This window comes from Mus caroli, unplaced genomic scaffold (assembly GCF_978045245.1).
Source record: "Mus caroli unplaced genomic scaffold, Mus_caroli_1 scaffold_8, whole genome shotgun sequence".
NCBI classification, from domain to species: domain Eukaryota; kingdom Metazoa; phylum Chordata; class Mammalia; order Rodentia; family Muridae; genus Mus; species Mus caroli.
The window spans coordinates 67,624,727-67,648,678 of record NW_028227263.1 but is presented as its reverse complement, the minus strand read 5'-3'; the positions used below and the strand labels follow the sequence as shown (position 1 = coordinate 67,648,678).

The window sequence follows — 23,952 nt, the reverse complement described above, 5'->3', positions numbered from 1 at the left end:
TTTGAGTTCCCACTAACTAGAGAATGGCTCCCCAAAGTGTTTTTGTTTATTTGTTTGTCTTGCTTTTTGTGCACACCTATAATCCCAGCCCTGGGTAGGTAGAAGCAGGAGAATTAAGAGTTCAAGGCTATCCTAGATCACATATGAAGTTTGTGGCCAGCCTGGGCTACACAAGACCCTGTCTCAAGATGGGAGCACCCAAAGAAACATTAAAGCTGGGCAGTTCCTGAGGTGGAACAGACAGACTGGTCTTCTTAATAGGGCATAGACACTTCAAGGTACAGTGGCCAGGGACAGGCATAAGGGATGCTCTCTGTTTGTTCCCATGCATCCCAGATCCACTGTCACCATGTATCTGTCCCCATGGGTCACTTGCCCTGCCCAAAAGCCAGCCTTCTGACTTCCAGTTGGATTCAGTGAGTGGGAGACAGTGTTGAGATGTGGAAGAAAGAAGACCCAGCCCCCTCCCACCCCAGCCATCGCATCCTTCCTTGTCTGTCTCTCGACCGCCACCAACTTCTCTATTATCCCTAAAGCTGTTCTCTTAAAAGTGATCCCTTGATTAAAATCTCCTTGTTGTAACCATCTAGAGTGAATTCTGCTTGCTGACATGGGAGAAGAAGGAGGTGAGTCAGTCAGCAGGGACTCTGTCTCAAAACCTTGGGAGGAGGTGAGCCTAGCTGCCCTGCTCTCTGTCCAGATAATGCAGATGAAAGGCTTCAGGCAGGGTCAGACTCACATCTGAGAGCCGGCCTTCTGGAGGCAGGCAGGAGGCAGGCTTCAATGCAGTGCACTGAAGTGCCCGCAGGCCTTTGCAAACAGAACTGTGTGATTATCGTAGAGGAATGTGGGAGGATGCTCACGGTGTCATTTGTGACGACAAAGCAAAACATAATTGCCACACTGATTGCAAACATGTGGCCTAATGAGAATGTCTGTGCACAAGACCAGAGAAGGCAGGGGCTCCAGACAGAGAGAGAGAAAAGAGGAAGGGAAGAGGGAGGGAGGGAGGAAGGGAGGGAAGGAGGGAGGGAGGAAGAAGAGGGGCAGGCAAAGTAAATATTGACCTGTGAGAGTGACCAGACTTGGGGGAACATTCTTGGTCCCAGAACTATTAGTTCCTGCTGGAAAGGAGGGATGGATGCAGAGAGAGCTGAAGATCCAGCCCACTCTTCTCTTTGTTGTATTTGCAGAAAATCTAAAGTCTAGACTTAGCAGCTGTGCTATGCCCTGGAGCCACACAGCGCCTGGCTGACAGGAACTGGAAGATCCCTGTTCAAAACCATCTCCATCCCTCTGTATTAGTGGACACTTTTTCTCAGGAAAAAGAGATGTCCTGCGCAACAACATCCAGGCCTGCAGTGAGAACTTCCGGAGAGGCCATGTCCTGATGTTCTTTCTCTAACCTGCTAGGACCACAATAGTCAACCGCTTAGAGATGGGAACCACAGCCTCTCTCCAGCCTAGACATCCTATACCTACAGTGGCCCAGGAACAAGTGCCCTTGAACTTAAACTACCACGTTGAGTATCTGTGAACATAGCTCAGCCTCGCTGTAATAAAGCCTCCTACTCACTTCATACTCGTGCGGCATGAATGACCTTACAGGCTTCTGTGTATAAATACTTGGTCCCCACTTGATGGTGCTCTCTTAGGAGATTGTAGAATGTAACCCAAACACAAAATCATAAAACTAACTGAAACCATTATGAGACTTGGGGGTTTGCAGGTGTTCGTGGAGGCCAGAGATGGTGTTGGATCCCCTATAGTCGGAGTTACAGGAAGTTGTGAGACACTCAAGATGGGTGCTGGGGACTGAACTCAGCGCCTCTGGAGGAACAGAAAGCGCTCTTTACTGATGAGCCATCTCCCCAGGCCTGTGACTTTTAATTATGAATGTATTTACTTATTTAATTTTTAACTTGGTTGCATGGTTCTCAAACATGAACTCTGTAGATGACCACGGAATATCGCGATGTCAAAAGGTTAGACAAGCAAAGCAAAAGACCCACAGTATCACAAACTCTCACAGGACTCGGGCACAGAGGACAGGTCTTTCTGTCATGGGGCAAGACTTCCTTGTTCTTGATGGAACTTTCTGAAGCACACTAAGATAATTAGAGGCCAGCTCAGTTTTTAGCACCCAAGTGGTACAACTCCAGCTCCAGGGACAATGTGGTACACAGAGATAAACTCACACTCCCGAAACAAATAGATCTCTAAAAAGAAGACGGGGAGAAAGAGCTAAGTTTGTCAAAATAAGACATGCTCAGGTCCATGGTAAGCCTGACATGCAGGATGTCCTAGGTTAGATTCCCCTCCTCTATTTTTTGTTTGTTTGTTTGTTTTTAAATTCAGGATTGCGTTGGAATTTCTTCATCTGACCCTGGTTTTATTCAAAGGCTTCTAGTGCTAAACTCCCTTGAGCCAGTCACATGGGTCGTAACCCTTCACCCTGCTTGTATTCCTGCGTTGGTATGGTGAAAGCTGATTTGGGAATTCAGTTTAGCAAGGATTCAGAAACACACTCCCCCACCCCCACCCCCACCCTCACCATCTGTTTGCTTCCTGAGCTCTAGACAGAGACCCAGTGTCTGGATGCTGAGGCACACCCATGGATGTGCTGAATGAAGCTGGGTGCTTTCTGCCAGCCTTTATCAGAATTCACACAACAGTAATTTGAGGAGCACCTCAACAGTCAGAAATCTCCAGACACTCAAGTAGTGGGGAAAGCCGCTACCACCCCAGTGCGATTCCCCACTACAGTGACCTGGTATCCCTTCATTCTTTCAGTCACAGCTCAGAAACACCTAGAATTCTACAGCGAGCTTTCCCTCCAATAACACAGAGAGTGAGTTCCCAAAGCTGGCTTTTCCAGCCTCAGAGACCCTGGAAACACTCACAACCTCCAGCCTGGACCCCAGGCCAGCTCCCTGGTTCTTTAATGAACTTCTCACCCAGCACCTTCTCCTAAGAGGTCCCACATCATAACTCTCCATTCACTCCGCAAGTAAACAGAGACATGAATCAACTACCCAAAGGCCACACAGCCAGGAAATGACAGAGTAGGATTCTTTTTGCCTGATGTGAATTATGCCCTTGTCCTATGACTGTCAGCACACCTTCCTGGCTACCGTAAAACCAGTGTCAGAACCATCTCCTTCATGGTACAGACAAGAAAACTGGGGCTCAGTAGAGCTAAGATACATGCCTAAGGCTACCCTAGGGAAGAGCTGGGATTTGACCTAATTTCCTCAGGAAATATTACCCCATGCCTCCACCACCAGCTAGGCAGAGTTCTAAGCAAGATTCAAATCAGAGTGCCTCTGGGCCTCAGAGTCACAAAGGTGATGACAGGCACAGGTGGGACTGCAAGTGACAGGGGAAGATGGAGCAATGAGATAGGTGCTTACTTATTTATTTACTTTCAAAATAGGGTGTCATGTAGGCTAGGCTAGCCTTCAACTCTTCATGATGCTGAGGGTGATCTTGAACTTCTGGTCCTCCTAGCTCTGCCCGGGGTCACAGGCGTGTGCTACCATGTCCAGTTTTGGGGATGCTTGGGATGAAACCCAGGGCTCTGTGAATGCTCTGCCAACTGAGGCACAATCTGAGCTCTGGGTGTTCCTTGCCTATAAGTCAGGAAGACTTCCAAGAAGATGGGAGCCTTGAGAATTCTGGGAGAAGAGCGTTCACTGCAGGGAGAGCTCAGAGGCCAAAAAGGCTGGAGCCCCAGTGACTTCAGGAAGCAATACCCATGTGGTGGCCAGACGCCCTGTCATATGTCCCCTTGGACTTTTTAGAAAGGAAGGACAAAGAATCTCAGACAAGACTTGGTGTGAATCTGATTTACAGTCTTCAGGGATGGCGCTGAGTGACTTCTGACCTCCAATCAGTTGTGTGTCATCCACACCAAACACAAAGAATGGCCTCCCCCGAGCCCTTCTGACTCCACTCCAGTCTGACTTTATTAGCACTATGCAAGTGGAGAGTCTGAGGCTAGCCCTGCAGGTGTGTAGCCTTCCACCAGGGAGGTGTCAGAACAAAAAAAAAAAGAAGAAGAAGAAGAAGAAGTTAGCAAGAGAAGATTGCACAGTGCCCCAAAGCCACATGGCGGGGGAGAATTCGTAAAACCTGAAGATTCAGGTTTGCTGGCTGCCTTCTGGGTAACCCTGGGTAAGTCATCTGGCCTCTTGGAATGTAAGGCCTCCCCACTTCTGAGGCTGAAGACAAGGGTGGCCCCCAAATGCTAAGGTTAGCCACAGAGCGGAAGCCTGGGTGGGTGTCAGAAGCAATATCTAATGCCCTTTATCACTGATGCAGGAATAGGCATCTCTACTCCACCCTGCTTCAGCCAACAGCCCCTTCTGACTTCAAAGCCAAGGAGACTACTAGATTCATGGGTTCTGTTCTGGCTCTGTGCACTTAACAACCAGTCTGCCCCTGGACACGTATGTAAGCCTCATTCTCTTCATTCATAAAAGGCACCACACTGCCAGTCAGAAAACGCTCTTTGGAACCCCAGCAGCTGTGACTGTTCTTAACAGTGGGCGATCTTTCTCCTTTCCAAGCAACCAGGAGAGAAGCAGCCACCCTTGACCTCTCTTCACTGTTGAGGAAAAGTGACCCACCAGGAGACTTTGTTTATCTCCCTCTATTATCTGAGGTGTATGGGAAATTCTCGGCCATGATCACAGGTCCTCTTTTGTTTCAGAGCACCACTGGGCAAGAAGCGTCCAAAGAGAACAAAATTAAACTGAGTCTTGACAGGGAAGGGACAAGATACCACCTGTACCATATTCTCGCTGCAACTGAGCTACTGGTATTAGTTCCTTAGACACCGGCAGAGGGCAGGATTGCCCCCCAGGTCCACTAGGTTAGTTCAGGAAGGCATTTGACATCAATGCCCGTTACAAATAGGCTTTACCAAGCCTTTGAAGTTCCGCCAACACCCACCAGGTTCTGGTGAAGGCAAGAGAGGGGCGTTTTCCACCAGCATTCCAGGCCTCCCGGTGCCAGTCGCTGGAGGGAAGCAGATCGCCTCGGGTCCTCATCCCTTTTTTATGGAGCAGAGGCACTCCCTGTGTCAGCCCTAGAAGCCCTTGTACGAGCTGGATCTCAGGTGGCTGGTGACCACCCAGTGAGCTGGCGGATAGAGCTGGTCCTTTCCTCCCAGGCCTCCTCTTTGAATGTGACCAGCTTGCACACAGAGTTTGCCACGGTGCACTCCTGTCCCTAAGGCAGGTGGGTGCTCCAGGTGCTTGCCAGGCATCCTGCATTTTATCCCTAAGTATTCCAAATAGACTAAAGGCACGAATCCTCTGCTTACCCCAACCCAGGTTGTCCCCAGTGCCCCCACCTCACACCCCCCACCTAAGGTCTCTGGTGGCTCCTGCTGCATCCCATGGGTGTCTGGAACAGAGCTGGTACGGAGCTACTGAGACAGTACCAACAAGCAGAAGGCAACAGATCTCAGGCTCCCCGAGCTTCGCTGTGGTTTTACTTCTTGGTAGCTCCCAAAAGGGTCGCGTGCAAGTCAGCCGCCATATGGCTGTTGATGACATGGCAGAGTCCCTCAGTCCCTAGTTCCTTCTGCCCTCTGTTCCCTGTCTTCTATCCCCACCCTTCTCAGCAACCACGGGGTCCCCTAGGCTAGAAGGGAGAAACCTGCATGCACAGCTCCCCGAAACACAGCCACCCCCAGCCACGTGTACCGTCCCCAGAAAGCTCTTCGACGGCTCCAACGCTTGGGGCCACTGCGACACGCTGAGGCCACAGGCTGTCCAGGTCCGAAGTAGCATAAGAATTTGGGATCTTGAATGGCCTGAGAGGAAGCGGCTTCCAACAAACACCGCGCTCCCGCTGGACCAGCCCCTTAAAGGTACACAGTCCCTTTCCCTCCAGTCCCAAAGGCCTGGGCCCAGGGGAGTAGCTGCTGTTAGGGCTGGAATCCAGACCTGAAACCTGGAGCTGCCGGCTGGCAAGATGCAAATGGAGACTCGGGAGCTGTAGCTGTCACATCTTGGAGGAGGAGTCAAAAGAGGGGTGGCAGAGAATTGTTTATAGAGGTGGGAGGTCCCATTAAAATACCCAGGCTTCTAAAAAGGGAAGCCCCTTCAGCACTCTGCGGGTGGGCTATGACTGCCCTAGATAGTTCAGGAGGAGTATGCTATGTGTTCCTGCCTCCCCGAGAGCTGAGGGATGACAACCTCCTGAGCACAGAGATAAACGGTTAGCCACACACATAGACCACCCCCTGGAGATTGGGGGGGAGGTGTAAAGCAAGAATAGGAGGGACACTCCTCTAGCAGAGCCCTCTTGCAGGCACCCCTCTGTCCCTCAAGCAGCCACTACTCAGGATGCTTCTGTTTGGACAGGGTGTTTTCTTTCCTGTCCAAAAAGACCAGGTCTTGACCTGCATGGCCTAGTTGTTTCAACAGAGAAATCTAAGGAGGTCCTTCAGCAAGGGCTGAGAGAAAGGCCACAGGGTCGGGAGAGCCCTGACTCCCTCCCTCTGTGTGTGTGTGTGTGTGTGTGTGTCCCAGCTAGGAACAAACCAAAACACTTCTGTGGCCAACCTTAAGTTCCCTCTAAAATGAATACCAGGCACACTGGCAAAGGGAGCTGTTCTCCAGCAGGTTAGGGAGGGAGCTGAGTCCTGGAGGTACTGATGAGGAAATAAACAGGATACAAGTACCAATGAGGAAACTCCCACAAGCCTCTGAGGCTGTGGCTGGGCCAGGCTTGGCATCCTTGCTCTGTTCTCTCCTTTAGTCCCAGCAATGTCACGGATTCGGCCTTCCTATTTCCATATTTTAGATACCAGAGGCCCAATGTCACTCAGAACTAAGATATAAGCAGATTGTCTGCTCTGAGAATTTAGGCTCCAGGCTCCTCTGCCATATTCAAACTAGGACCAGGCAGAGGCAGGAGAGGTAGTCTCAGAGCTAACAGCCTCTGGTTTTGGAAGCAGACTTGTGGTCAGCCAGAAGGGTCTCTGTTGTCACAGCAAGTGATAGGGTGGTCAGTAAGCAGAGAGAATATCAAGTCTGTCTATCTAAACTGTAGGCAGGAAAGGAAAAGAAAGCCAAAGTCAAAGTGAGGGGCTCTAAGCTAGGATCCCAGAAGGGAGACATTCCCAAGGCTGTGGTCAACACATGCAAGGCTCCATAGAAGGAACCAAGAAACAAGCTTGGGCAATATTAGTCTCCCATACCAGTTGTGGGGAGGGGGGGAGGTTGTGTGCCCCAACTATCACCCACCCACTTGCCCAGCAGCCCAGATTAAAAAGTCTGGCCCACAAAAATGGCTGTGTGGTGTGAGCCAGGTAGGGAGAAGTGTCACTTCCTCTCCTGGGTAGTGGGTCCCAGGAGGCAAAGCCATCCCAAGCAGGATGCTTCTCCCATCACCTGCTGGTCCCCAGGGAAGGCCAGGATCAGGGGCTAGGGTAGTGCCCCCCAGGAGGGAGGACTGAGACCAGAAAACCCCAGGAAGACTAGATTCCGAGTTCCAACCACATGACTCTCCAGTGAAATGCTGAAGCAAGGCTTCAGGCTGAGATGCCCTCGGGCCCAGCAGTCTCCCATCTCTCTTCTATGGGGAGAGTACCACTGAGCCTCTTACTCTGCTCTACCCACAAGAAGCCCTGGCAACAGTAGACAGCTCTCAGGAAGAAGCACTCCCAGCTGAGTGTCCCTGACGTGCTTGCAGACAAACCTACTTGTTCTCCCTTTAGCCACCAAGTAGCTGCTCTTCTGCTCCCCAGAGAGCCATAGTGTAGCTCCCGAAGCTTAGCTGAGACATAAATCTTGAAAATCAGGGTGGCTGTTTCATTCAGTCTCTTCCCAGCCAGCTAGCCACCCCTCTCCAAAAGATGAGGCACGGGCCAGAATAGCTCTTATTGGCAGAGCAGGGCAGAGCCCCGCCCCCTTTCCTCCCACCAGTGGACTCTAGAAAGCAGCATGCTCTTTCCCACAATCCTATTTGGCAACCCCTCATCCCTCCCTTCCTTTCCGCACTGCACCCTCCCCCCACCACCACCACCACCATATCCAGGCTACCATGGACCTCTTTTCTGAAAGCTAGGTTTGTTGGGTTTCTTAAAAAAAAAAAAAAAAAAGTCTCCGGTCCAGCACTCCCATTACAAAGAAAATGGAAACTACCAAAGGAGAACCCAGTACCCAAGCCTCAGCCACCTTCTTTTCTTAGTGAGGGAGAGGGAGGGGAACAGTCCCAGGAACTACCTCTCTGCCAGGCCCTCTCTGGCCCTTCACCAGGTGGCACTGCAGGCCAGAGCCAAAGCAGCATAGAAGTGGAGATGACAGGGACGTAGTGAGTCAGACTCGAGGACAGGGAAACCTCTTCCTAACTGCATCCACCCCTAGCGCCCCCAACCCCCACTCCTGCTCTTAAGCTATCTGCAGTCTGGCGAGTGGCATAAGAGTGTTGAGCTCAAGAGGACAGGGTTAGAGGTCAAGGCAGGGAGCAGCACCGGGCAGTCTGGCTGGAACAGGGCAATGAGGAGGCACAGAGGGTCCAGTGGAGAACACGAATGTATTTTGGAATCTGCTTGTTAACTTGGGTAGCAAGCCAGCAGAGGTCCCACAGCCAACCTGCCAACCACCCAGAGCCCACCGACCTCTCCAGACCCGCCAGTCTCCTTGTCAACTGAGGCTCCAGTGCAAGGGTCAAGAGGCGTCTCAGGAGATAAGAGGCAGGATCTGGTGACCCAAGGGACAGCAAGCGGGCGTGGGCCTCTCCTTCCCGGAATGGAACATGGAGGAATGTGTGGTGTGCAGAGAGGGATGGGCAGTCAGAGGCTCCCTTCAGTCCTGAGTCAAGCCCTGGCAGGAAGTTTAGGACTTGGGGTGGTTGGTACAGACAGCCCACGTACCCCAACTTCACTCTTCTTCTCTATTCATCTCAGACCTGTCCGACTCCCCCAGAATGCCTGAGAGAAGGGGGCTAGCAGGAGGCCTGTGGGGGCTGCAGGGTGAGGGAAAGGGTGAGAGGCAACACTGAAACCCCCTGGCCCTTCCTGCCTCCAGCCCCAGTACAATCAGGAGGGAGGGCCGAGAAGGTCGTCAGCCACAGAAGGCAGCAGGGCCCGGGAGGCAGGGCCAGGAGGCCCCTCAGCCTCTGGCCATCCTCATCATTTGGGCTGGCAGGGCTGAGCATTAACAGCCCAGCAGCTCCAGGCGCAGGGTGATGCGGTTATGCCAGGACACTGGGAGGACACGCACGTAGCGAGCCATGAAGGGTTTCTCAAAGATGTTCTTCTTGTGGGAGTTGTTGTCCAAGTTGCCCTGGAAGACCTGGAAACCACTGGAGTGTCAGGAGTAGTGCTCCACAGTCGGCCACCTCCCCCACCCATCAGAACCCCACAGTATCCCAGGAAGTGTAGCCGGACAGACACCCACCTTGCTGCTTCCTTGCTCCTCATATACAGTCCACTGCACACCATCATCACTGTGGGCTACCTTGTAGGACGCCACATACTGGATGTGGCCAAAGTCACGGGCCCCCTGGGTGATGATTCCTGTCACTTGCCTCTGAGTGCCCAGGTCAACCTATAGGAAAAAACAACATTGTTCTCGCTTGGAGCCTTCTTCAAGAAGGTGTAAAGACAGACAGACACACTGGAGATGGCCTGCTAGCGCATTTCCTCCTTGTGCTGGCTAGTCCTATGTCAACTTGACACAAGCTAGAGTTATCTGAAAGGAGGGACCCTCAAGTGAGAAAAAAAAAATGCCTCTCTATAAGGTCCAGCTGTAAGCATTTTCTCAATTGGTGATTTGTGGGGGAGGGCCCAGACCACTGTGGGTAGAATCATTCCTGGGCTGGTGGCCCTGGGTTCTATAAGAAAGCACACGAGCAAGCCATGTGGAGCAAGCCAATAAGCAGCATCCCTCCAGGGCCTCTGCATCAGTTCCTACCTCCAGGCTCCTGCCCCATTTGAGTTCCTGCCCTGACTTCCTTCAGTGATGAACAGTGATATGGAAGTGTAAGCTGAATAAGCCTTTTCCTCCCCAACTCCTTTTTGGTCATGGTGTTTCATCCCTGCAATAGTAACCCTAAGACACTCTTCCATAAAATGAGCATAAAGCCATGTATGGTGGCTCACCTATAACCCTAGAACTCGGGAGGCTGAGAATGGAGAGGAAGTCCAGCCTGGCTACATAGCAACACCCTGCCTCAAAATGCCAAGAACAGGAGATATAGTTCAGTGGCACGGCACTGGTCTGGAATGCCCAAAACCCAGAGTTCTATCTCCAATGTGAAGGAAAACATAAAGACACATAAATAATCCACTTTGACACCCACAAACTCCAGCACAGTAAAGCTCGGTGAAGTGCATTTCAGAGGTCCAGGCCTTGGCCGACCCTGCCAGCTCCTGCATCAGATGTATGTTGGGGTATGATGGACAAGCCAAGAGACCACAGCCTATAGGAGTGAGAATTGCTTCTGAAACCTGTCAGGCTGCCTGGAGCCTTACATGGTCCTCAGAGAGCCCAAGAGCAGGTGGCTCTTGATGAACCCAACTCCGACTGAGCACCTCCAGCCCAGGTTTGTCCTTGCCCTATCCTGGAAACTGACCCCTAGACAGGCAGTCCCCAGATCTAGGCTATAAGCTCAGCTCACCCACAACCAGCAGGTAAGCACCACACAATCTTCCAGGACTCAGTTTCCCCATCTGCATTCTCCATTCTCTACTGAGATTTCCCAGTTACAGTGAGCGGGAGAACACATGTGCTTTGCTGAAGTGGTTTAGTCCTAAAGTGCCCTCTGCCATCCTGCCCTGCTGCCCACAGGCAAGCCTTGAAACTCTGTGGCAGCTGATGGGGTGGTACTACTCCCGAGTGTGTGTGTGTGTGTGTGTGTGTGTGTGTGTAAGCATATCAAAGCAGGACCAAGAAAAAAGGGGTGGCCTGGTTAAAAGAAAAAGAAAAAGAAACAAAAAAAACCAAGGCTTTTCAGGAAATCCCTTGGAGAGCAGACAGGGCTGGGCAGGGTCACAGATCCCACCGCTCTCACCTGAAGCCATTCCTTGGCACTGTTGCTCTGAGCCGTCCAGGCATTGATCTTGCCCTGATTATCCAGCCGTCCCAAGTGGGGGTACCAGCCAAAAGCACGCAGGTTCCATGTCTTGTAGCTGCTGGAGGCTGACATCTGGCTGTCAGGAATCGTGTTATTCTTCAGGCCCAGGGGCTCAGAACATCCTGTGGGCAAAGGGGGCTGTCACCAGTATGTGTAGGTACAAGACGATAAAGGAGGAACGGCTGTGGTTCCTAAACGACTTTTATTTTGGTTTAAGGTTTGGTTTGGTTTGATTTTTGAGGCAGTATTTTATGTCGCCCAGGCTGACTTAAACTCACTATGCTGTCAAGGATGACCTTGGACATCTGGCCCTTGCCTCCACTGCCGGAGTGAAGGAATTACAGCCATGCACCCCCACACCTAGGTTATGTGGTGCTGAATGCCAAATCCACGGCTTCTGGTGAGCGCTCTTACCAACCGAGTGACAACCCAGCTTTTGTTTTTTGAGCTGGATCTAGCTGTGTCACCCAGACTAGCCTTTGAACTCCTGGACTCCAGTTTTCAGGACATCCAGGGCTACACAGAGAACCCAGTCTCGGGGGGAAAAACCTATTAGAAGATCCTCCAGCCTCAGCTTCCTAACATCTGGATCTAGGCCATGATGCCCAACTTAGCATCCTCTTGGACTTCCTACCTGCCTTCCAAGACCAAGTTCTCCATTGTCTCTTCACTACAGTCAGCTGGACTCAGCCCCAACCCCACCCCATCCCAACTTGCACCTAGAGGACCACCTAGACCCCCTGACCCACACGGCCAGACTACTCCTAGCACTCCCTCCCTTCCCTCAGGTCACCTCACACAACTGGGTGCTTCCTGGTATCATAGACTTACTTTAGTCACAGAGCACACTGAACAAGTAAGTAGCTTTCAGCAACCCCATCCTATCCATGAGAAAGCGGAGGCAGAGAGATGTTGCCCCAACCACAGAGAGGTATCCACATCTCAAGAGACCTGATCCTGACCGACACACCAATATGACATCATCCCCCATGCTGGGACCTGTAAAGCCCTGGCCATCCAGCAATGTATAGCAAGCATCCCTACCCTCCAGGGGTTACAGGCTACTGAAGCCCAGGGATTCCTGGAGTTTGGGGGTTGCTTCTGTGCCCTTCCCGAGAGCATTCCTTAAGAGGGCCTTGGCTCACCCCAACATTTTGGCATGCCGGGGTGTAGACCCTGAGAATAGCCTTTGTCCCCGCCCTCTGCCTCCAGGCTCACTCTCAGGAATGGCCGACAAGTTTGCACACATAGGGCTCCTGGATGAACAGGTAATGCTAGGTAGAAAGGAAACCTCCTGGGCGGATAATTCGAGTCTCTCATACCCCACCACATCCCCAGAAAGGCAGAAGAGTGGGTGGGGCAGAGGGGATAAAGAGTCACATTTTCACCAGGGAAGTGTGTCCCCCAAATGCCTGCCTCCCAATCTCGCTGAAGGTGCCGGCTGAGCTACCCAATACAAAAGGCTAGACATCACTCTGCTTCCAAAGAGGTTCCTGGGCTGTGAGCTTGTTCATCCTTTGGGCCCAGGACAGGGACATGCTGAGGCAGCCACTACCCTGGGACTACTTTGCAGACATTACTCATTATCCTCATCTCCTAGGAGTGGGACCCTGTACAACCATCCCTGTCCCCTGTCATGGGCCTCCCAGAGAAGGCAAACTAGAGACCATGACCTCGGGATATGCATGCACAAGTCCTTGCCTCTCTGGGGGCCAACTCCTCCCTCCTCTGTGAAGTGAGACCCTCTGTAGCTCTCCACAGACATGGCAGAGCTTATAAACAAGCTGGCCAGGCATGGTGTACCTTCCTGTGATCCTAGCAGGTTGAGGCAGAAGAATTGCACGATCCAACCTGGGGTGAGGCCCCTGTGTCCTGGAGGCCATAAATCTCCCCAGACAGGGTTGTTATTTTTAGCAGACAGTGTCTTTGGTGATTTGGACTGTATAGCAAAACCCTATCTCTTAAAAATTAAAGAGACAGACTCTGGAGATTTAGCTCAGTGACAGAGTATCTGCCCTGGGTGACATCACTAGAACCGGGGGGGGGGGGGGGGGGGCTGGAGGGATGGCTCAGAGGTTAAGAGCACTAGCTGTTCTTCCAGAGGTCCTGAGTTCAATTTCCAGCAACCACACGGCGGCTCACAGCCATCTGTAATGGGATCTGCTGTCCTCTTCTATCTTGTAGGGGTGCATGCAGACAGAGCACTCATACACATACATACATACATACATACATACATACATACATACATACATACATATTTTTTAAAAACCCACCAGAACTGGAAATTAAACTAAATTAAAAATTCTGCCCCAGCAGCTCCAGAGTAGAGCTGGAAGATGCTGAGAGTTGGTCTATGGAGCTCACCACTCTCCAAGCCTCCCTGCACACTCTAGGATGCAGCCCCAGAGACGTTCTTATCCTTCAACAAGCCCCAGGACCTTTGTCCTTGCAAGTCTCCACCTAGCATACTCTTTCTAAGATCTTCCTGGGACTGGCTCTCCAGCTGAAGAATCCTACACACACATACACACACACTCACACACACACACACACACACTGCTCCCCATGACCCCACCACTTCCTCCTTCAGACTTCTGGCTGCTAGCTGATCTTTCTTCTTTTCTCTTCTTTATAATATGTGCCTGAGTGTTTAGGCACCATATCTATTTATTTGTGTGTTAGCCTGGGTTGCTGTAGAAGCACTGCATGTGTGCAGTACATGGAGGCCAGATGAAAGCACTGGGACCACCGGAATTGGCCTTCCTCGTGCTTCCTCGTGGTTGTGAGCCACCTGATGTGGGCGCTAGAAACCAACCCAAGTCCTCTGGAACAGCAGCAGGTGCCTTGAACTACTCAGCCATCTTGCCCTTTCATTTGCTAATCTCACCTCTGACTCCCTTTGAGAGAACAAAAGTAAAAGTTTCATGAGGTCAAAGGTCTCACTTGTTCTTTCCTGGGATCTAAGTATTTAGGGGAAACTTAGTAACTGTCTAAATTGAACACTTAATTTACCCAAGACACTGTCTGCTAAAAATAACAACCCTGGTCTGGGAAGCCTTGTGAACTCCCAGGACACCTGGGCCTCACCCATGTACAGTGCACAGACACACACACACACAGACACACACATTTGCATCATCACTCTCCAGCTAACAGCCTGGATTACAGAGAAAGGCGGGAAGGAGGCAGAGGGCACAGCTCTTCATTCTCTGGTATGACTCTCAGATTGCCCCACCCCAAGACTTAAATCACTCAGGGCTACACTATCCTGGCAACTTAGAGAACCAGAGGCCTTAAGCCAGCAGTGAAGGCTGGGTGACCCCAGGGAGCAGTGGCCAAACCAGACCGTGTTCTGTCCTTTGCCAGATACGGAGTCACATGAAGCAAAAGGCAATGGCCCCAGGAGCAGGATAACCTTCCTGGCAAAAATCAATATTCTAAAAGATACTTGTGTCTCTCCCTCTGATTATCAGACTACTGAAACAAAGGGTGCCAACAGATGCAAATGTACCCAGGAATCCCGTGCCCTGCCGGAGAAGGGGGAACCTCCCTCCCTGAAGGTTTTATACATTCTAACAACTTGCCAGACCAGGATGAAACAGAAGCTCAGGCAATGATGAGTCAGCAGTGGGCGGGACAATAACTCAGGACTGCTTAGACATGCATGTCCCTGGCCCTCTATTTAAACTTTCAACACAGTTCAGGACCCCAAAGATGGACTTGGAGAGACTAGTGGATCTGTGTCCATCTTCCCTTATATGTCCATATTCCCACGTTTGACCATTAATTTAGCTGTTTCAATTGGCTTCTTGAGCACAAGGGCCAAGTTTGACTTCTTACTAGCTTAACTCTATACTTTTAAAGGGGAAGGGAGTAGGCATGATGGCATATGCCTTTAATCCCAGCACTCAGGAGACAAAGGCAGGTGGATCTCTGTGAGTTCAAGGACAGCCTAGTCTACACAGTGAATCTCAGGACAGCCAGGGCTATGTAGAGCGATCCTGTCTCAAAAACAAAACAAAACAAAACAAAATAGACCGGGGCTTGGGTGTGGTTCAGTAGTGGCACCTGTGGCTAGTATTCACAAACCCTGAGTCGCTAGCACTTAAGGGGAAAAAAAAACAGTGAGACCCAAAACTCAGCTCTAGGTGGTATCTAAAATGCAGAAACAGGAAGCAGTGCCATTGAAGGGAAAGAAGGCACAGCCCACTATTCCAAGTATTCTGGCTTCCAGCGGGTCTGGGGCGAGCTCTCCAGTCCAGCAGAGCCAGCCCTATAGTTACCCCCATGTGGCCAGCAGGTGGCGCCATGGCTGCAAAGAGAAACCAGTCTCAAAAAGAGACAGTGGGGCTTTAACTAGATGGCAGGATTGGTCAGAAGGTCCTCTTCAGAGAGTAATCTCCCTGGTTCAGCAGCAAATCTGTCCCTTTCTAGTCCCCCTGTCTGCAGAAGCACCAAACTCCAAGCTAGTCCTAGAAGCACCTGCATGCTGACACAACGCTGGTGGCAGACGCTTGCAGGGAAAGCTCTATGCTTGCACCTCCCGGCTAGGTATCTCGGATGAATAATGCAGCCAGGTGTCCTTCCATCCATTCATTCATTCATTCATCCCTCATCAAAGATTAACTAAGCACCCACGTGTTTGAGGCCCTGGGAACACAGCAACAAAGAAAACAGACAATTCCCCTGCAATGGTAGAATTCACTGGCTATTCTAGAAGCACCAGGAACCAAAATGAGCAGAAATACTGAGATGTGAAATGACCAACCAAAATGCCCAGAGCAATGGACTGGCATGGCAGACAGCACATAACTGGAACTCCCAGGCGGGACGCAAGGGGTCAGTCTCCATAGTAGCCCCTGAGCAGCTCACAACATCAGAGGAAGCTTCATCTCGGACTCACCGTGCAGCTCACAGCCCAGGAGCTCAAAGCGGAGGGTGCAGCCACGGTGGCACGAAACAGGGTACAGCCTTATGTACTGTGCCTCCAGAGTCGGGTTGAACATGTTAACCTTCAGGCTGTTGTTGTCCAGGTTACCCAGAAACTCCTAGAAGAGAAGGGGGAGGACTGGAGGAGGAAGCAAGTTTGCCTCTTCCCCTTCGTGCCTGAGAGGCCATCAGTGGGTGGAAGAACAGACTCCATGGAACCCACATGTACTGAGCCTGCAACCCTGGCTTTGACTGTCCACCACCACCATCAGAACAGTGTCCTTGTCACCTTCTTGTTGGTCATCGCAGGGCCCGGGCATAAACTCCAGCTCACGTGGGGCTCTCTAGAGGGCCTCTCTCTGTGTACATCCTCAAAAGACTTTGATAACAGCAGTACAGACCTGTGTGGTATCTGTGCTGTAAACGGTGCCCACTTTGTTAATTACACCTTCACAACTGTACACTGTAGCCCTGAAATGTTCAGAATGGAGCCCAAATCTACCACAACCACCACCCCTTCCAGGGCAGGGCACTACTACTCTGAGCCTCGATCGGGTGAGATTGCATCCTGCAATCACAGAACATAAACACGATCAAGGTCTATCCATGTCTACATACCAAGGGACACTGGGAGATTCGCCCCAACCCTACCACTCAGGCTTCTCTTGCTTCTCAATCAGTGCTAGACTCTTAGGGGTCCTGACTTTAGATTCCTCTCCTAAGACCCACCTTGTCTCCGGTACCGCTTTCATCCTGGATGAACTGGAACTTGCGTCCGTCGAGGCTGTAAGCCACCTTGAAGGTCTTCAGGTACTCCGCCCTCCCGGCACGGCTGGCACCCTGCGTCATCACACCTGATACCCGCATCTTCCGCAGAAGGTTCACCTGGACCCCGGGGCAAGAAAGATGGGTCTCTTCATCATCAAGTTCCTCCCATCCAAACCCAACGGGCTAGCTCACTAGGTTCTTTCTCCAAGGGGCTGGTTTCTCTCCCGAGGTTCTGGAGCCTACGCTCTGAAAAGCCCAAGTTCCAAGACCCCAAGAGGCCTATGGGTGCCAAAGCCCCTTTATCAAAGAAGGCCATCTCTTCTCATAATTTGCCCACTGGCTCCAGGCCCAAGGCTGCCCTCCATATAGAGACACATCACTCGTGGCCACCTCTCTTTGTGTCCCCTATCATCCTGCCCTATGTTCCTTCCTACCTGGATCCAGGGCTTGCTATCATAGTTGCTAGCTGTCCAGGCATTGACGATCCCTGTGCGGTACAGACGAGCCAGCTCCGGGCCCCAGCGCTGCAAGCCCATGAAACCCATATACACAGACGAGGCGGAAATCTGTGAATCAGCAATGGCGCCCCCTTCCATGCCCAGCTGTGTAGAACAACCTGCAGGGAGACAGTGACCATCGGAAGCCTGATCCAAAGTTCCATGGCCCGGTTATATCCACAGGACAAGAGGAGAAAAAAACAACGTGGCCTCTGATGAGGACCTAGAGACCAAGAGAACCTCAGACCCTCACTCAGAGCAGATAACACCAAGGGACACCGACAGCAGATGGAAGAGAAGACGTCACGGGAGACACAGGAGACAAGGGGCCAGCAGAGTTAACTCACGGGAGGCTAGGTTGTTGGAAAGATCGGGGGTGGGGGCCGGGGTGGGGACGGCAGTATTGGGGACGGCTGTGGTGAACATGTATTCTCCATCCAGGTTGTAGTAGTTGGTCTCTGGTAGGAGAGAAAAGCAGGATGACCTCTTCTTCCACATCCCTAGCCCTGGCTCGCCCAGGACGGGTGGCTTTGGGAGCGGAGTTGCCTTGGACAGTACGGAACAGCAAAGGTAACTCCACACAAAGCAGGCTTTTCGTCATCTTCTTAGCATGTGTGTAGTACTGGGGACTAAACTTGAACAAGCTAGGTGAGACTTCTACCACTGAGCTACATCCCCAGTCCTTACTGCTTTGAGACAGGGACACTCCCAGTTGCCCATGCTAGCCTTGGACCTGTGAATTCTCCTGCCTTGGCCCCAATTAGAGGCTTTTGGCATCACACCTGACTCTCCATGGTACTTTGTAGAATCCCCCTCAGCAGTTTTCTGAGGAGAGTACGAGGAGCATTCTGCTTTCTTCTGTATCCTTTGCACCTTTGACCACCAAGTCCTTACCCACACACCCATCATATGTTAGCATGTCCCTAGCCACAGCCCCATCACCTTTGCGTAACCAGTAACGTGATACTAGAAACTCAGGATATCGATCAAACCTGTTGGCAAGAGGACCTTTCCATCCCTCTGAAAACCTACAGTGGGTACCCAGGCTTCTGCTACCAGGGGGGAACCAGGGATAACCTACAGGACTCTAGTCCAAGATCTGGGCCAGGTCAGCCAGCTGATGCCTCATACCCACCATCTCCACGCCCCAAGGGACCCAAAGGTGCAGCCTTGGCATTGGCACCAGAAACAGTGTAACAAAGAAGAGTGCAGTCCCTCTACCCCCTCACTCCTGCAGCCTGTATGGGCACCACCTACCCTCTGCTCCAGGTGCCACCATCCAGCCTAGAGCCAACTCTAGACCTGGCAGCCCAGAGAAGGCTGCGTAGCTAATTCACACCCAGATACACCATGGTTAGCCCGGCTCCACTCGGTAATTAGCAGGCTTGCCTGGCTCCACCCAGCCTTCCACCTGCCTTAGCAATCAGGAGCTCCCCCATCCTCCCCCTACGGATCTCAAGCTCATCTGGCTTTGGTCCAGCCTTCAAAGACCAGGCCTTTGCTCTGTCTCCTTAAGTCAGGGCCATCCCAGGGACTCTGTCTATATTCTCCCATCCTGGGGCCCAGCCCACATGTAGTCAGCCCAGCTGGCTCCTTCTTCTATAGCCCCCAGGATGTTCACTTCCTGACCTAGAGAGCTGAAAACTGGACCCCTAACACACACACACACCTTTCTCTCTCCCTTATCTAAACACAGCCCTTCCCATGTGACACAGGGCAAGAAAAGCCTTGCTATGCTGCTTAGGGCAGAGTTGGGGGCAGCATATTGAACTATCACCAGCAGTGTTAGCTGGTGCTCACCCAGGGCCCTCTGGAGCCCAGGGGATAGCCAAACAGGTCAGACAGGTCAGCTCCTCCCTATATACCAGGCTTCTAGCCTTCCTATAGCACAGGACAACACAGCCTCCCTCCCCCTCCTCCCTGACCCCTGTGAGCTGGTCTTGGCTCCAAGTTAAATAGCATACCTATTTCTTCTTAGGGGTGAACAAGAGTCCCAAGACTTAACTCTGAAAATATATGTCTCCAGGACATGGCATTCCCATGACCTCGGTCCCCACACTCTCATTCCCCACAACAACACTAGGCCTGGCCTGAAGTCCCAAGAGAGAAAGCTAGGTGTGAAGCCTGGCACGGGACAATGGGATGCTCTCTGAACTCTGCCCATTCCTCAGTCTCCACAGAGGCATCCTCACTACAAGTGCCTGTGCCCAGCAACAGGCCCCCCAGTGCTTACCGGTTTCACAGTGGATGCCCGAGTAACCCACAGGGCACTGGCAGGTGTATTCGGTGAAGATGTCCCCTCGCTGTGTGTCCACAGTCACCAGACATTTGGCATCATTGTAGCAAGGGTTTGGGGAGCACGGCCCTGGAAGCGAGGAGACACATCAGATGGAGAGGTGGTCTAAAAAGGGCTGGGAACACAGCAAAGGGCAGCACGTGACCCAGCCTCCAGCGGTCTATCCAAATGAGTCTCTTTTCTTCCCTGCCACCACCATCCTGGACCCAAGAGGGTCTCTGAAAGGATCAGTTTGCCCACATACTGAAATCGTTGGAACAAGGGCTACCCACTTGGAAGAGACAGGGGAGGCAAGCCACGGGGAGCAGGTACCTTTCTCAGTCTCATTGCACACGAGGCCTGTGAAGCCTTCGGGGCAGAGGCAGTAGATGTCATTGTCATGGCTCGTCAAGCAGGTGCCACCGTTCAGGCACAGGCTGGAGTCACAGAAGTCACCTGCAACCACAGACCAAACATGATCATTTGGTAAGCACTTAAAAGAGTCCCGAAACCAAAAGAAAAAAAAAAAGAGTCCCACTACAATGTGGACATGCTGGGCCCCTGAGACAGAAGTTAGCTGTTATTCTATCCTCAAGAAGCCATCGAGACTAGGGATATAGCTCAATGGTAGCACGTGTCAAGCATTGCAGAGTCCTAGGCACCTGTACTCAGATGCACTTGCCCACACAGAGATATGTATACATAATTTGTAAAAACAAAACAAAACGCAAACAAACACAGGGCTGGAGAGATGGCTCAGTGGTTAGGCGCACTAACTGATCTTCCAGAGCAGTTCCAGAGGTCCTGAGTTCAATTCCCAGCAACTACATGGTGGCTCACAACCACCTGTAAAGGGATCCAATGCCCTCTTCTGGTGTGTCTGAAGAGAGTGACAGTATACTATCACATACATTAAAAAATAAACAAACAAACGAATAAATCTATCTTTAAAAATAAAAATAAAAAAATAGATAAAACAAATCTTAAAATCGGCTAGAGAGATGGCTCAGAGATTAAGAGCACTTACTGCTCTGGCAGAAAACCCTCACACACATATATAGACAATAAAGCAAATACATTTTTTTAAAGCTGATGACAAGGGACTAGAAAATAATATTCTAGGGAGAAGCAGACACACTGAGGACATGGCACATTGGGGAATGGTTCAGGTGTGACTGGACTCAGGCCAGAATGAGAGGGACCTTAAGGATGATAAGTTTAGACTTTGTATGCTGCAGTCTGTCAATAACTTTTTAGCCTTCCTTAAGTCTCCCAAGCATTGGCTGACAAGTCTCAGACACGCCCCACCACCGCGTGTGTGTGTGTGTGTGTGTGTGTGTGTGTGTGTGTGTGTGTGTCTCCCTCTGTCTCTGTCTCTCTCTCAGTTTATGTGTTTCTGTCTCTCATCTCTCCATCTCTGCGTGTGTGTGTGTGTGTCTCCCTCTGTCTCTGTCTCTCTCTCTCTCAGTTTATGTGTTTCTGTCTCTCATCTCTCCATCTCTGCGTGTGTGTGTGTGTGTCTCCCTCTGTCTCTGTCTCTCTCTCAGTTTATGTGTTTCTGTCTCTCATCTCTCCATCTCTGCGTGTGTGTGTGTGTGTGTGTCTCCCTCTGTCTCTGTCTCTCTCTCTCAGTTTATGTGTTTCTGTCTCTCATCTCTCCATCTCTGCGTGTGTGTGTGTGTGTCTCCCTCTGTCTCTGTCTCTGTCTCTCTCTCAGTTTATGTGTTTCTGTCTCTCATCTCTCCATCTCTGCCTCCGTCTCTCTCTCTCTCTCTCTCTCTCTCCAGACTGAAGTCTGAATGGCAGAAGGCTGAAAGCCCTAGGACAAGGCTGACAGGTTAAGAAGTGCAGGTCTGGCGGCAGCAGATGCAGCAGATGCAGCAGATGCAGCAGATGCAGCAGATGCAGCAGATGCAGCAGTTGCAGCAGATGCACAGATGCAGCAGATACAGCTTCCAGGCTGAATGATGAAGAAGCACATTGGCACACTGGGGCAAAGGGAAGAAACACGAGCAGGTGAATCTGAGAGGCTCTGTGAATCATGAACTGAAGAGATGGAGGAAGGTTGGAGAGATCCCTGGAGCTTTGGGGGCGCCTTGGGTGACAGATGTGCACAGTCAACCAGAACGGAGAAGACAGGAAGAGGGGTGGGGTAAGCTGGGGCTGAGATCACCTGTCCTGTGATCTGATGGGCAATACACAGCTCAGCCAAGCAGCTGGCAAACCCCACCCTGTCGCCATGCCCAAACAGGGACTGGAAGCACCCTGTCTCCGAAGCTCACCTCACTCCCATCTGTCCCAGGTACCGTGACACTGGCACCAACCAGTGAACAGCTGCTTCCCAGGTCTGCTGTACCCAAAGAGGGCCCTTTGTACTACTAGACTTCACCCCAAACTCGGCACTGGACTCAAACCTAAGAGATCTCTTCTCCTCCCCACAGCTGCCCACCCAAGGCCCTCCAGAAAGCTCAAGCCCCCTCCCCTACCCCCCCTCCCAGCTCAGGTTCCCAAGCTGGAGGCAGGCAACACCATTAATGAGCACCAGCCCACACAGCTTCACCTCGGCAAGGGCCCTAAGGCGCTGTGGCAGAACTATTAGTCACTTGCTTTAAATAGCAGGTTAATCCCTTCTGACCTGGAAGGGCACAGTCACAGCCTCACGTGGAGGTTCTGGATAGGCCAAGGCCTAGGCACCCAATACCAACAAGGGCCCGGCTTTCAGCCTTCCCTACAGCTAGACCAGGAACCAAACCAAGGGTCCAGAGAGGAAATCAGAAAGTGGAAGGTGGCCAGAAGCAGTGGCGTTGGGACTGAGGCTGGCCACCTGCATATGAGACCAGGAGAGGCCAGATCCTCTAAAAGGCCTATGAGATTTCAGGGTCCTTCTCTGGGAAGTGTCTCCAGGAACATTTGGCCAGGGCGCAGGTTGTGGGGAGGGCAAAGAGGGGTGGAAAGGGTCAGAGGAGACCCAAGTATCTTTCCAGTTGAGTGGACAGACCAGGAGTTCCCAGGTCATGGAAGCTTGGGGCACCCAATGCCTTTAGCTCCAACCCGGAGGTCAGATCCTGTGCTGGGCGACAGAGCACAGCTGTGATCTCTCCTGCTTGTGATCACACCAGTCCCGGTTTCTATGAGAAAGGATTTAGGGGCTGCCTGAAGAGCCGCTGAGCTCACCCGCCCCATGGCCCCACGTGGGCACTGCTTTTTCATGATGAACTCTCTCCAGCAGCATCCCGCAAGAGGCCCAGACTTCTACAGGGGACCTCAGAGCGGAGGAGAAAGAGGAGGAGGAGGAGGAGGAGGAGGAGGAGGAGGAGGAGGAGGAGGAGGAGGAGGAGGAGGAGAGATAAAGCAGCTGGCCAAGGTCAGTCGGGAGCAGGAAGCCCTTTTCTAAGTTCCAGACCCGCCCCACCTACAAGCCAGTCTCTCGCACCGACCCCTCTGTCATTCCTTCCCTTATCTGATCAAACACCAACAAGTGGGGCACAAAAGTTCATTGGAGTCTCTAACCAGGCGGGTTCAGTGCAGAGTTTCAGGTAACGTTAGCTGGAGATGTACCCGCACAATAGTCCTAGACTCTCCCAAATTGTTTGGATTGGAAAGCAGACACAGTTCGGTGGCCTCACTTTACAGACGCGGTAAAAAAAAAAAGAAAGAGGCACGACGCAGCGGATTCCTTTGTTATGTGTAAGTCACATCCCTGGGGGGAGGCCAGGCTGTCACCCGGTGTCCAGGGTCACCACTCAGTGCAAAAGCTACTTATCACAGCCCCAAGGCCCCAGGGCAGAGCGCACTGAGGCACGTTCGCCTCTCCTACCCCTGAGCGTCCCCCTCCAGGCTCTGCTCAAGTTTGTCAACAGTAGGAGTAGAGGGAGGGCGTCGCTGAGAACCTCCGAGCGGCGGGCAGAACAGGGGCGAGGCCAGAGGGACTCACCAGACGCGGCGAAGAGGCCGGAGGCGCAGAGTAGCATGCCGCACAGCGCGGCCAGCACACGGGAGACCTGCATGCTGCGGGACGCGGGAAAGGGTCCACGCGCTCTGATGCTGGGACTCGAGAGTTCCTGCGTCCGCTCCTCTCACTCGGGAATAAATCAGGCGCCTCAGCTCCGCCCACTGGCCCAAGGGCTCCGCCCCGGACAGCCCCGGGCGGACTCTGGGCGGAGCTCCGAGACCACAGTGGGAAGAGGGAGGGCTGAAGTGGGGGGTCCAGTGCCTCAGCCTCCCGGCGAGCCACGCCCTGATGCCGCTGCCAGTCCTCAGCCTGGCCCGCTTCCTGAATGGACTGGACAGGGGGAAATTGCTCAGGAGGAATTTTAACAAGTGGCTGGATAATGGAGTGCTTCCCTAAGCATGCTGGAGACCCTAGATTCGATCCCCAACCCA

The 23,952-nt window shown here is 52.0% G+C and overlaps 1 protein-coding gene across 2 annotated transcripts; it reads right to left on the bottom strand.

Moving 5' to 3' along the window:
- Window positions 1-8,534: 8,534 nt before the first annotated feature.
- Mfge8 (milk fat globule EGF and factor V/VIII domain containing) lies at window positions 8,535-23,671 on the bottom strand. 2 transcript variants are annotated; one of them, XM_021166962.2, is made up of 10 exons: window positions 23,504-23,671; window positions 19,903-20,025; window positions 19,528-19,659; window positions 17,642-17,752; window positions 17,232-17,413; window positions 16,759-16,914; window positions 16,004-16,148; window positions 11,035-11,219; window positions 9,420-9,569; window positions 8,535-9,314 (listed from the first exon to the last, which is right to left on the bottom strand). In XM_021166962.2, the coding sequence occupies exons 1-10, from the start codon at window positions 23,574-23,576 to the stop codon at window positions 9,177-9,179; spliced, it is 1,395 nt and encodes a 464-aa protein (XP_021022621.1). In that variant the 5' UTR covers window positions 23,577-23,671; the 3' UTR covers window positions 8,535-9,176. The 2 variants fall into 2 exon arrangements, with proteins under 2 accessions (XP_021022621.1, XP_021022622.1); XM_021166963.2 differs by lacking the exon at window positions 17,642-17,752 and having other exon boundaries at window positions 23,504-23,670.
- Window positions 23,672-23,952: the final 281 nt, after the last annotated feature.

Excerpts from the sequence above, each read along its gene's own strand:
- Mfge8 (XM_021166962.2), bottom strand. The coding sequence starts at position 23,576 with ATGCAGGTCTCCCGTGTGCTGGCCGCGCTGTGCGGCATGCTACTCTGC. Across the intron at positions 17,414-17,641 it reads TTCCAACAACCTAGCCTCCC|GTTGTTCTACACAGCTGGGC; the intron begins GTGAGTTAACTC and ends GTCTCCCTGCAG. Across the intron at positions 16,149-16,758 it reads AAAGCGGTACCGGAGACAAG|GAGTTTCTGGGTAACCTGGA; the intron begins GTGGGTCTTAGG and ends CTTCTCTTCTAG.